Raw genomic sequence first — 14,058 nt, forward strand, 5'->3', positions numbered from 1 at the left:
GGCCTAGGTTATAGGCCTACTTTGGTTTTAAGATAGTCCCACACGTGTATTATTATATTTTTTCCAATTATAAAAAAAAAAAAAAATGGGTTTGAAAATTCAAATAAAAAAGAGATTTAAAAAAAAATAAAAAAGAAGCTTTTTGAAGGTAGGCCCATTTACTAATTGATACAGCCCAATCTCAGTCTTATGGGCTAATTAGAGAAAAGGCCCGCAATAGGTTTTCCTTTCCGACATGTTCGTCTTCTCTCTGCCTGACTCTGTCTCACTCATTGTGTGTGCTCTTCTTATTCAATTCCCTATGCCACAATTCCATATCTGCCGGTGAGAAAAGGCAATGGCTTTGTGGTGTAGGGTCGGCCAATCCAAGTTTAAGCACTTGTACCGCCATTTTAAGAGTGTCCCTTATGGATCTTTGCTCAATTCTACTGTTTCAAATACGAAACCATGTGTTTCTCCAGAGAACCCGTATTTGTCCTTTCTCAATAAACCCACTGATTTTTTCAACAAAGTGAGGTTTTTTGCTGCTCCTGTTCAGGTATTGATTTGGGAATAGCTAGTTGCTTATTGGGTAGTTGGTAATCTTTGGTAAAGTTTAGATTTTGGTGCTTTTTTTTTTTTTTTTTTTGTATTTTTTGTATTTTTGTCAGTGGTATTTGCATATTTTGCTTCCCCACCTACACTTTGGTGATGCTCTTATTGAGTAATTGAATTTTCAATTACTGGGGCATGATTGAAATTAAGTAGCCATCGGTTAATTTGTATGTTATCTCATTTTTTTGGTTGCTGGGTAGTCTGTAACTCTGGTAGAATGCTTGAAGTTTATGGTTTTTTAATATGGTATGACTTTTGAGTTAGTCTTAAGTGGTGCTGTGTGGTATGCTGTTTCAGGTTAAGCAAAAGGAGGAGAAGGATCAGAGTGGACCGCGAATAAACGAGCAAATTAAGGCTGAGTTTGTTCGGCTTGTGATGGAAAACGGTAAATCATTAGTTGTTGATAGACCATTATGCATCAAATGCATATTTAAATTTCCACCTTACGCATATCCATATTATATATACATTTTTATTCTGGTGTTGGTGATATTCTTATCGTAAAAAGGTATGTTACAAGCCCTTGCAATTGATATGAAAAGAAAATGAGGATGAGGCACCGTTGGTTAAAAAAATGAAGAATAGGAACTCTTATACTATAGATTCCAAGTAGACCAACAGTCTCATGATTGAATTATTGATCTGCACAGACTTCGGTATTGGGTGTGAGTGTTGAGTGCATGTCTAGTGTTGGTTTCTTTTTCCCCTTAAGTTTTTCAATGTATTTGAAATGTCTAGGTGGTGTATACATATCAGTGGCCAAGTGGCAGATGCAAATATGGCAAGATGTAGTAAATAGTCTGTGTAACATAGATTAGGAAAGCATAAGGGGTTTGAACATTTTGGAATGTAAACTTTGCTAGTATGAAATGCTTAATGTAAAAGAGAACAACAAAGAATAATCACTTCTCAAATGAACTAAAAAACTACGTTCTAGGGTTTTTTTTTTTTTTATATTATTATTATTATTATTATTATTTTTTTTTTTTTTGTAATAAAACTAATGAAGCTGTTAAGAATTGTTGCTTCTAAAATTGAGAAATAGCTTTTTTATTCATGTCCAAATAACTCTTGAGAAGCTGCTATAAAATGGTTTGTTCCAATGAAATTGTGAATAAGTTGCAATTATGCTTGCTGCTAATGAAAAGGGTGGAGTTTCAATTTTTGGTGCACTCTGCTAATCTATATGGCTGTAGTGAATTGTATGCTTCACTAATTCTAATCTACTTCTGCAAGCAGAGCATGCAATTGTCTCGAGCTGTGAGGCTCTGGATCGTGCAAGGAAACTCAAGCTTGATTTAGTCGAGGTATATATTTTAATTTTTGTGGTAATGTTACTTGTTCTGTAATTTAACAGAACCCGTTCCCCAAGTTCATTATTAATATAGTGATGCAAAAAAATATCGGTATACACAAGCTGCATGAGTGCATGAAAGCAGGCAGAAAATGAACGAAGCTACAAAGTCTAAAAAGAAAGGAAAAGAAATATTTAGCTAAGGAAAAAAAATATTTAGCTAACTGCTAGTCCTGAAAGATCAAAGTTACTGATACACACATAGATGTACTCTACTTCACAATTTTTTCTTTTTTTAAATAAAATTTTTCACGTGGCCATTTCTTCATACCAAGCTCTGAACATCTTGAGGTTTTGTTTTGCTTGATAAGAAACTTGGGTCTACCATTTCTCCCAACCTTCCCCAACCCCAGTATACACCTTTAATTATGTGCAACAATGCCCAACGGAATATATCTTTAACTTAGGGGGCCTTGTTTTGATCATCCACTAAATCCTAGCCATGGAAGACTACCTTCTATTTGTATATTGCATATATAAGATTTTGGGTCTACTATTTATCCCAGCCTTCCCCAACCTCAGCATACACCTTTAATTATGTGCAACAAGGCCCAGTGGAAGATATCTTTAACTTAGGGGGCCCTGTTTTGATCTGCCACTAAATCCTAGACATTCAAGATTACCTTCTATTTGTATATTGCATAATGCCGCCCAACCCAATTGTCTCATGTTGGGCAAAAATATACTGTTCTAGTCCAGCATAAGTGGCATGCACCTACTGAAAAGAAAGTATCAAACAAACTATAAGATCAACCTTTCTTTAATTTGTAGGAATCAATTAGTCCTTTTTGAATGTGGTATTATGTCTTCTATGACTTGAATAGGACTACATGCAAGTTTGTGTGTGACCACGGAGAATGTTGCATGCTTGCTTTCAAACACGTTAGTACATGCAGATTATTTAACTATTAATTAGCTACATCCTAGGTATGGGTATTGTTATTATGTCTGAAGCACATTATCAAAAACTTCAGTTTCTTATCAAACAGATAACTATTGATTATTGTAAATCATTTGTTAATGTAAAATGCATATCAATTAACATTGTTCACTTATATTTTACAGGTTCAAGGGAAAACCAATCCACCTGTCTGTAAAATAATGGACTTCCATAAAGAGAAGTATCAGAAAAAATTGAGGGAAAAGGATCGTGCAAAAGTCAAGGTACTATTTGTTATGGGTTTTCTTACCTTGTGTAATCTTGTTGCAATAAAGAAATCAATTTGCTTATGCGAAAGGAAAGACTTTGACAAATCTTGTTAGGTGGTAAAACTAAAGAGCATTACTAAGATTTAATTGAAAATGCATTCTATTGCTCTTTTTTTCATAACAAAAATCAATTATATCATCAAATTAAAGCTGTTATAGCATGAGAAAGATAATGGATATAATGCTTTAGATTAGCTTCTAGGAGTCAAGATGTAGTCATGATTCTCCCTCCTCTCCCCCATGCCCACTTGTGTAAGATTCCTTTAAATCTTTCATAATGTACTACCAAATTGATTTTGTGCTTTGAGTGGTTGCCTAGGGACATCAACTAACAGTTATGAAACCTTAACATTGTCCTCTAGGCTCACCTTGGTAATTCAAGTTTTTAGTTAATGAATTAATAGGAAAGAAATTTCAAGATTATGGAATCATTGTAAATATGTTACTGGAAATAGATTTGGATTGAAATTCTGTTAACCAACATGAAATGTGGAAGTGCTTTCTGCTTTGCCCTTTTACTTTCCTCTTGTTTGTGCTTATTTATGACTGGATCAGGAAAATGGTTAACAGTATCATATTTATCAATAATATACAAAGTGAATTGCTAAACTGGATGTCTCATTATAGCATGGCAAGTTTTGCCTGGTTGTTATAGTACTTCTAATTATTTTCTTTTCAGTAGATTGTTGCAGTTTTAAAACCAAAAGTTCTTTCTGTTTTGGCAAACTTACGTGGTAAATCGAGTAAACTAAATTAGGGTCTATAGTTGTTAATTTGTGTTTGAATTAGTCTTAGCTACTAGGTTTTTGTTTATGTTGATTGGCTGTGCTGATGATATTGAGGTCGGATTTTGTCTTCTATGCAGTCTGAGGGGACTTTGCGAACAGGAACTACTAAAGAAATCAGGTTTTCTGGAAAAATTGTGAGTTCTTTCTTTAAATTCCTTCTTGTTAGTTTTTTTGCACCATATGCTGATGCATCTTGAAGGCATGTTGTTAATTGATAAATAGGTAGAAACATGCTTCAAAAAAATAAAAAATTTTAAACCGGAAGCAAGTGTAAGGATGGTGCAAGTAGAAACTGGTTAAGGACTTGAACATCGATAAATGCATCTATGGTCAAATGTGTTTAGAGCAAGAATTTATTATGTCTTCTTTTTGTATGTTTAACTGTGTCGTAAAGTTGCCATGTAAAGTAATTAGTGGCTTAGTGCTCTGAATCATTCCATTGTTCTGAATTTTTTAGAAATTTCAAAATTTCATTTTGACCAGTCATGGTGAATTTTCCCTTTATTCACCTTCCCCAGATTTTGCTCCCTCTCAAGTGCTTAATTGAGTTCCATGTTTAAGGAACTTTGTGATTTATGCACTTAAATTCAAGCTTCTTAACTTTTTTCATTTTAATATATCTTTCCTATCTAAACATAAGCCACAAATTTGGAACCTTGATTTTATTTGGCAATATATGAAGGTCAAACATTTTTAAGTTGTGCTTTGTTTAAACTTGGAAGAAATATGTTTGTTTTTGTTTAAGCTGTGTGGTTTGATTACAATTGAAGGAAAAGATGACTGTTGTCATTTGTTGTCTATATTATATAGCTATCAGAAACCTAAATATTTTGGTTGACAATCATCTTTTTGAGTAAATTCTGGGTCTACTCATGTTATTATTTTCCCCCTACGATGAGTGCATATGTAACACCCCGATCCGAGAAAATGCCCCAGTTTGAATTTTTAATGAAGCTTGACCAAGGTTGACTGGGATTGACCAAGTGGGTCCCATGGTTGACTTTTTAGTGTGAATGGATCCTGACAGAGTGGTATCAGAGCTCTAGATTCTGTTATCCCTGGGAGTTTTTGGGATATAGTGTGATGGTGTATCCCGAGTAGTTCATTATCATCGTATAGTTATGGTCAGTCAGGGGATAACATAAGCAAATAGTCTTGAGTAGTGTGCAAGTCTCTGTTAACTCTGCTCCTGATCTAGGTCTATTAAATTTCAAGGACGAAATTTTTTATAATGGGGTAGGTTGTAACACCCCGACCCGTGAAAATGTCCCGGTTTGAATTTTTAATGAAGTTTGATTAAGGTTGATCGGGATTGACCAAGTGGGTCCCATGATTGACTTTTTAGTGTGGATGGGTCCTGACAGCATATGCCGAATCATCATTTGACATTTATTCGTTGATATGGCATTTGCAAACATATAAAAGAAAAGGACCTGCATCTGTTTTCAGGAACAAAAAGACCTGCAGATGAAAGCGGATATGGTAAAGAGATTAATGGAGCAAGGTTACCGAGTGAAGGTACTTCCATCCCATCTTTAAAACTAAAAAAAAAAAAAAAACTTGATTTTATCTTTATGTGATTGTTTTAGAGATGGGTGCCCATGTTGCATGAAAAATATAATGATGTATTTGATAAGGATTTATCTGCTATCTCTATGCAATATTTCAACTTCTACAAATTGACACTTTCCCCAGTTAGGCTTGTGGGGCACATGGACGGTGTTTTTTTTTTTTTTTTTTTTCAGAAAAAGAAATTATTACTGACATAGAGATGGCTATTATGTGGGCCTGTAGCTATCCTCTGGGAAGTCCTTCTATTAAGGTTTCAGGAACTAACCATGACTAACCAATGTCTCTTATGGTTTTAAACAGTGTACTGCCAGGGGGACTGCAGATGCCTTGGAAGGAACTTTAACCCGTCTCTCTGCTTTGGTATGTATTATCAGACTTTCCAAGTCTCCTCATAGTTCTGTCTGTCTCTGCTTTACTTCATTCTTTCTTTTTTCTCATTTGTTATTAGAAACCATTTGCAGATTGAAGATATAGCTGTTGTTGAAAGTGGACCACATTTGGGGAAAGATGGTGCATATGTGATAGTCAGGCATGTAAAATTTGGCTTATCAAAGAAGGGCGGTGGAAAAAAATATCAGGCTGCAGGAGATACGAGCCCTAAAGTTGAGAAGGTCACGTCAAACTCAAAACCAGTTGTTGATTCTGGTGGTCCTATTGAAGATCTGGAAGTGGAGGACATCCATTCTGGTGAAGCTGACCAAGCTATATCCTCAAAAGCGATGCAAAATGAAAATCTTAGGGGCAAGAGGACCCCCTGGTCAGTATCAGAGTCTAGTGATGATTTTGGTAAAGTATTCAACTTCAGTGAAGATGCAAAGAGAGTTGCCTCCAATCCTACAATTGAACCAATGGCTGATTCGCTACATGGGGCCTCCATTCGTTCTGATAGTGATGGTTCGGTATGGCATCCCAAACAAGTTTTTGATTCTACAAAAGCACACCCAATCGCTTCGCAATCAGATCCCAATATGACTGAAAATAGATACAAAAAGAACAACACAGTAAATCGATTTTCAACATCTAAAGTAATGGATGATAAGGGCATGGGTACAAGAGACCCAGTCAGGTTCCAACCCAGATTTTCAAATTATGGAAGGCAACCACCAACAGATATGAACTTCTCGCCACCAACGAGGGAGAGTGGGAAAGCCGAGGTCAAGGCTCCTCTATTTAAAAACTCGAAGCTTCCTCTTGATGATACTGCCAAGCAAGAATCATCTGGTCCTGGTGCTCCCAGTACTCCAAGGCCTGGTTATGGAATTTTTAGTGCTCAAAGTGCAAATTCTCCAGGGAAACAGAGTGTAGCAGGAGAAGTTAACCGGAATAGAGAAGAAAACCCTTATTCTGCGAGAAATCCTGCAATGAAAGGGTTCACAGCAAACCAGAACCCACCCGGTTCAAAATCTGGTGGAAGCCAGCCAGAGATTGATAAAGGTGGACAAGGGGGATGGGGGATCTTTGGCAGAGAGAGCTCTAATTTGGCCAGGAACAGTTTATCTAAGGAAAACTAGGCTGCAAATACAGTACACATTGTAATGATTATTTATTTTCAAGGTGTCTGATTGCTAAATGATATTTTTATTAGTCACGGTGCTTACCCATTATTTGAGAAGAACAAGATATTGATTTCCCTTCAAATATGTATTATTAGTTAGCACGCCCTTATAATATTTAACAGGCTGCTGAAAATTTTGATATTTCTGCTTTAAATTCTTTGTAGACAATCCTTGCATTGATAATAGAGTCCAATGTCTGGACCAACATTATGGTGATTACTAATGCGTTATTGCTGTTTTTTCTTTTTTTTTGGTTGGGTTTCAACATGTGGAAGTATATATATTGTTTTGCACTTTATTTGTTAACTTCTCCATATGTTGTTGCCCTCTCTCAAGCATCATTCCGATGGGATTCCAAATGATATTTCTGATTTTCACACAACTGGAAATTTGTGAGAAACAAAATTTACCTTATTTTTATATTATTAGTATTGATACCATATAAACCAACCTTTTTTTTTTTTTTTTTTTTAATTTTTCCCCTTCAATGTTCTAGTTTCCATGTTTTTGCAATTTACTTTTGTGATGTGCATGCACCATGTCACGGTCCCATTCTTTAGAATAAGCAAAAGTGGACCATGCGGAGCTTACAAGCCCCTCGTGGGTAGTGTGGTACTTACTAGCCCCTCGCAGATAGTAAGTTAACAGTTAGTGTCCCTTGAAAGCAAACAACACATAAAATATTAATATTATGCAAGCACAAAGTAAGTAATAAAGCAAACAACAATAATCGATAGTAAAAAGACAAGCACACAAGGCAACAATGAGATTGAGTGAAATGCACTCATTTTATTGGATCTTGGTGGAGAGAACAACAAAGCGGTTCAAGCACGCATTAAAAGTTCTCACCAATGCTAGTGGTATAGCCTAACACCTCGCCGACTAGCTACTCCCCCTCTAAAGAGCTTATTTAGCTATTTTTCTGATGAGAAGAAACATCAAAATACGCAAAAAATCATAATGGAACTATTTCTTACAACGCTAAATATAAATCACAGCAAGTGATCATGGACTTGACTAATGACCCTGGATAAACTTTAGTTTGGTCATTACAACCCAAATACAAGATACATGTCACTCTCACATTTTTCCTCACTCAATCTATCAACATCGTCGATGACGTAACCCTTTTAAATTCTTTAATCATCTACTCCTGTACTAGATGTTAATGGATGTATCTAACTCTGTCGGCTAGGATCTCCTTTGCTTCCTTCACCATCTTCAGTAGCTTAATGTTGACGTTGACTTTATCAGAGTTTGTGCATGCTAGATCTTCATTGTCTAAGTAATAGGGCTTTAGGTTGCTGACATGAAACATCGGGTGTACCGTCACCCATTATGGATTTACCACTTTATATAAGGCTCTCCCTACTTTGGCGACGATTAACATTGGCCCTTAATACTTCCTCATTAATCTGGGGTCTCTATCTTGCTGCCAGTGAAATTATTCTTGTGTCAACTTTACCATCACCATATATCCAACATTGAATTCCAAAGGCTTCAGCCCTTTATTTGCCCATTTCTTCATCCGGTTGGCTGCTTTATCCAAATAGGCTTTAGTTATCTCCATATTGCTTTCTATTCTTTTGTGAAGTTGAAAATCCTTGGGGTGTTACCCATCGTTCACTTACTGTATGAGGTAACTTGGGCTTCTAGCCATTAACTATCTTGAATAGGCATTTACTCGTGGAAGGGCCCTTTTATGCATTGAAACAGAATTGGGTTACGTAAAGGAGTTATGCCCAATTTTTCTAGTTGGCATTAACAAAGTATCGCAAGTACTCCTCCGACATGCCATGGAACATTTTTATCTGTCTGTATGTTTGCTGATGATAACTAAAAAAAATGTTGAGTTGGGAGCTAAGAAGTTTGAACAGTTCCAACCAAAAAGACTTTATGAATTTGGCATCTCGATTGCTAACAATATGTTGAGCACTCTCCAATAATTTACCACAAACTTAAAGAATAAACGAGCTGTCTTCTCAACAGTATAGTACTTTGAAATTGAGATGAAAGTTGTATATTTTAAGAATCTATTTACAACTACCAAAATACTAGGGAGATCCCCGATCTTTGAGAGGTTTATGATGAAATCAAGTGACACACTCTCCCATGATCGACAGAGACAAGAAATGGCTCCAACAATCCTAGTGGATTTTGTCTCTTCACTTTGTTTTATTGACACACAAGACAAGTTGAGTATAATCCATAACATCATCATGCATTTATGGCCAATCGTACCCCTATTTGATCAGTGTGTATGTTCTCTACCATCTTGGATGTCTTATCCATATGGTATCATGGCACTCTGTAGCAATATCTTCCTTCAATTTCCAAATGTAGGGACAAACAATCTATCCCCTTTCGTCCAAAGTAGGCCATCTTCTTTCTAGCATTGGTGTGTTTTCCCTTCTTTGCATAATTTTATGATGTTCTATGCACATGGATCTCCCCCTAGACGTTGCCTTATGAGTTCTCCTGCCTAAGTAGCTATAATGCTAGCCGCATCATTAGCTAGTACCCTTAATATTGCAAGTTCCATCTTATGACTTAATGCATCAACAGCTTGATTATTGGTCCCTGCCTTGTGTTTGAAGTGTAAGTCGAACTCTGCAATAAATTCATGCCAGTGAGCTTGTTTAGGAGTTAGTTTTGGTTGCGTGAGGAAGTGACTGACAGCTAAGTTGTCCTTTTTTTTTTTTTATGAATCTTGACCATAATAGGTAATATCTCCATGTCCTCAAGCAATGATTCACATCTAGCATCTCTTTCTCTTGGACAGTATAATTTCTTTCTACCCTTGATAGCTTTCTACTTTCATAGGCAACAAGGTGGTTGTCTTGAAGTAGGACTCCATCCAAAGCAAAATCTGATGCGTCAGTTTGTACTTTGAATGGTTTTGTGACATCCGGAAGCACCATCATTCATCATGGCTTCCTTCAAATCATCAAACGCACCCTGACGTTTGTTGCTCCATTCCTACGGCGCATGCATTTTTTTAGCAATTCCGTTAAATGAGTTTTTTTCTTTAAGAATCTTTTAACAAAACGACGATAGTAGTTTGCCAATCTAAGAAAAAATTAAGGTTCTTTGACATTAATGGGAGTCATCGATTCTTGGATGGCTTGCACCTATTTCATATTCATGCGAAGCTTCCCCTTTTCAATAATGTGACCTAAAAATTTGATTCTTTTCTTAGCAAAAGCACATTTCTCCTTTTACACGAACAATTAATTCTCTCGAAACCTTTGAAATACCAATCGTATATGTTCAACATACTCCTCAAGAGTATAACTGAAGATCACAGTATTGTCCAAATACACTACGATGAATTTGTCAAAAAAATCTCGAAATACTTAATTCATGGGAGTGCAACATGTTGCTGGTATATTGGCCAACCCAAATGGCATCACCAATAACTCAAAAGCCCTATATCGCATGACACAATTAATTTTCTCCTCTTCCCCTTCAATGATTCTCTCTCGGTAATATCCCGATCTCTAGTCTAGTTTGGTAAAGTACTTGGCACCACCAAGTTGGTTGAACAAGTTGGCAATTAAGGGCATCGAGTATTTGTTCCACACAATGACCTTGTTCAATGCTTGGTAGTCCACACACAATTGTAAAATTCCAACTTTCTTCTTCTGAAATAGCATTGATGCGCCATATGAAGCCTTCGAGGGCCTAAGGAACCTAGCTTCCAAATGTTCTATCATCTGCTTCTGGAATTTTGCTAGCTCTAGTGGAGCTATACGATATGGTGCTTTTGCTGGGGGTTTCACTCCAAGTTTCAATTTAATTTTGTGGTTGATATCTCATTGAGGGGGCATGTTCCTCGGTAAGTTAGCTGGCATTACATCGTTAAAAGATTTCAAAGCTTCTATCACTGCGGGAGGCGTTGACCATTGCTCTTACCCTCCTTTGCCACTAATAGTGCTATGTAAGAAGGTTCTTTGCATTTCAACCCTTTCTTAAATTAGAGTGCCGACAATAATTTGGAGTCACTTGGTTGCTTTCTTTGCACTAGGACCATTTCAGTTTGTTCGCCCATCATCAATAGCTATTAGCAACAAGAATGGAGATTGCTTTCTTCTCCACTAGAAAATCCAAGATGACATTAAAATCATCCATTGGAATCATAATCAGATCCACATGGTCCTTCCAAGATCCTAACTTGAGAGGCACTTGTCTCATCAAACCCACCATGGGTAAGGCTTTGGAGTTAAAAGTCTTCATTGGACTTGCATCTCTATGTAGGCTTAAGCCTAATCTCTTTGTTTTATTTTTTGAGCAAAAGTTATGGGTGGCACCTGTGTCCACCATCACACTTTTTGCGGCATTTTCATTGATCATCGCATCTACGAGCATGAGACATTTCTCATCAGTCTTCTTGTTCTGAACGACCTGTGTCTTAATGGCATTTTGAAATCTTAATGCCCTCACTTGAGTATTATCTTCTCTTTCTTTTATTATCTCCTCTTACGCTTCTACTGGCTCGTTCAATCGAATAGAAGTATGTAAAGCATTGAGGGTAGTTCTATGAGGACACTTCGTAACTATATGTGGACCATTGCATAAAAAGCATGCCATGAATCTAGGTTTGGTCCCTAAGGCATTGAATGTTTGAGGTGAAGGGTCTATTGGATTTGGAGGCTTCCTGTTATCACCTCTCCTTAGTTTTGTGAAATTGGTAGGTTTAAAGAACCTACCGTTTTTGGTATTCAATGGGGGAGGTTGGGGTTTCATGTTGTTAGAGCTTTCTAATATGTAATCCATTAAGCGCTTTACTGCCCCTAGTGCCGAGGCTAGATCCTATACCTTTTGTCATTGAAGTACTGTCCTGGCCAAGAATTCAAATCTTCCAGAAAGTAAAAAAGTTTTTCCTTTTATGACATATCATGGACATCTAATATGAGTGCCGAGAAAGCCTTCACATAATCTCTCACATTGCTAGTTTGTCTCAACTCTCTCAAATGTCGACAGGCAATGTAGTCCACATTCTCAGAAAGGAATTAGTTCTTTAGTTTCTTTTGCAATTGATCCCATGTATCGATAACACATATCTTATTTTAATGTCCTCGTACTTGGATTGCCACCATAACTTTGCATTGTTTATTAGATACATTGTGGCTATCGTCATCTTCATTTCCTTCAAATTTGGCCCCGCTGCTTGAAATTACTATTCCATATCAAATAGATAGTTTTTTAGCTCTTTTACATCGCGTGCATCTCCATATGCGTAGGGTTCGGGCCCTTTGAGTTGCCCGTACTTTACTCCCATTGGGGTGGTAGGTTGGTTCTCCACTATCTGCATGGTGAGAGTGAGCTTAGTATTCATATGCCCCCAACTTGATCTTGAATGCCTGTACGGTAGCTAGAAAATCCTCCGTTAAATCATTCACAGTAGCCAATAGGCTTGCTATTGCATCTTTCGTGACTACGTTTCGCTTGACAATAGTTGAGCCCGAAGCACTGTCAGCCCCCCATGGGTCTTTTCTCGCGATTGCTTTCAATTGACTTGCCAAATCATTAATCATCTCCATCCTTTCAATGACCTCACACCAATCATGGTCTTTGACATGTGTCTCCACAGTCCCAGCTAGCTCTCCGAGCTGCTAATCGAAAGCATCAAATCGCATTTCATTTGTCATCATTGCATCCGTGTGATTTGACTCGCAATCGTGCTTTGATACCAACTGTCACGGTCCCACTATTTGAAATAAGCAAAAGTGGATAATGCGGTGCTTACTAACCCCTCGCGGATAGTCAACCAACCATTAGTTTCCCTCGCAAGCAAAAAACTCATATGATATTAGTATTATTCAAGCACTAAGCAAGCAATAAAGTAAATGACAATAATCGATAATGAAAAGACAAGCACACAAGGCAACAACGAGATTGAGTGAAATGCACTCGTTCTATTGGATCTCGATGGAGAGAACAACAGAAATGTTACGAGCACACATTAAAAGTTCTCATCTATGTTAATGGTCTAGCCTAATATCTCACCGAATAGCTACCCCCTCTAAAAAACTTATTCAGCCATTTTTATCTTGGCGAGAAGAAATATCAAAATACACAAGGAATTATAATAGTACTATTTATTACAACGCAAAATATAAATCAAAATAAATGACTATGGACTTGATTAATGACTTCGAATGAATTTTAGCTTGGTGATTACAATTTAAAAGGTACATATGACTCTTACATGCCACATGTGAGAGGTTCCCTCACCCTAATTAAGGGCATAAATGGAATTAACCCTACAATGATGTTTAGTGTATGTTACAAATAAAAGTTGTAATGGCTTTCTATTCATAACATAAGGGTTTTGAATGAAATAAGGGCTTATTTCTATCCTAAAATGAATTTTCTTTAGTTAAATAAATCATAAAAGAATTTTGATTGATTTGTCATGCAAGTGCACATGCATCTTGACCATTTAAAACTCAATGTCAACATTTGGAACTGATGCTGCATTGTTCACGTATCTTATAGGGGTCTGTTTCTAATTTAAATACTATATGGGTGTAAAGTGCAAAAACATTAAAACTATCAGGGTATTTGTTTTTTTTTTAAAGTTGAACAGTAAGATAGTTTTAAAAACATTACAAGTTATCAAATATGCTGTTCATTTTATTTTATTATCATTTAAGTTGAACAGGAAGATAGTTTTATGTCATTCACCCAAAAAAAATTATTTTATTTACAATCTTTTGAAGTCATCAATTATATATTAATAATTTAATATTTCTTAAGCTTTTATAGTTTTCATATATATATATATATATATATTTCTTTCAAAATATAATATTATAGCCACAAATTTTATAAAAATTTATTTACATTCTCATCATTTGTATTATTATTAATTTTATATTATTTTTATATAAATATTTACCCTGTATAATATGATGGATATTTTACAAATACAACATATTATTTTTGTCCTAAATAAATTGTTGTAATTATAATTAATATT

The 14,058-nt window shown here is 36.2% G+C and overlaps 1 protein-coding gene across 1 annotated transcript; it reads left to right on the forward strand.

The window, feature by feature from the left end:
* Window positions 1–254: 254 nt before the first annotated feature.
* On the forward strand, window positions 255–7,212 carry LOC107427377 (translation initiation factor IF3-1, mitochondrial). The gene is made up of 8 exons (XM_016037755.4): window positions 255–538; window positions 892–979; window positions 1,834–1,901; window positions 3,014–3,112; window positions 4,023–4,079; window positions 5,395–5,463; window positions 5,818–5,877; window positions 5,979–7,212. Exons 1-8 carry the CDS (start codon window positions 338–340, stop codon window positions 7,026–7,028), a joined length of 1,692 nt encoding a protein of 563 aa, XP_015893241.3. The 5' UTR covers window positions 255–337; the 3' UTR covers window positions 7,029–7,212.
* Window positions 7,213–14,058: the final 6,846 nt, after the last annotated feature.

Source organism: Ziziphus jujuba, chromosome 9 (assembly GCF_031755915.1).
Source record: "Ziziphus jujuba cultivar Dongzao chromosome 9, ASM3175591v1".
NCBI classification, from domain to species: domain Eukaryota; kingdom Viridiplantae; phylum Streptophyta; class Magnoliopsida; order Rosales; family Rhamnaceae; genus Ziziphus; species Ziziphus jujuba.

Excerpts from the sequence above, each read along its gene's own strand:
- LOC107427377 (XM_016037755.4), top strand. The coding sequence starts at position 338 with ATGGCTTTGTGGTGTAGGGTCGGCCAATCCAAGTTTAAGCACTTGTAC. Across the intron at positions 1,902-3,013 it reads TCAAGCTTGATTTAGTCGAG|GTTCAAGGGAAAACCAATCC; the intron begins GTATATATTTTA and ends TATATTTTACAG. Across the intron at positions 3,113-4,022 it reads AGGATCGTGCAAAAGTCAAG|TCTGAGGGGACTTTGCGAAC; the intron begins GTACTATTTGTT and ends TCTTCTATGCAG.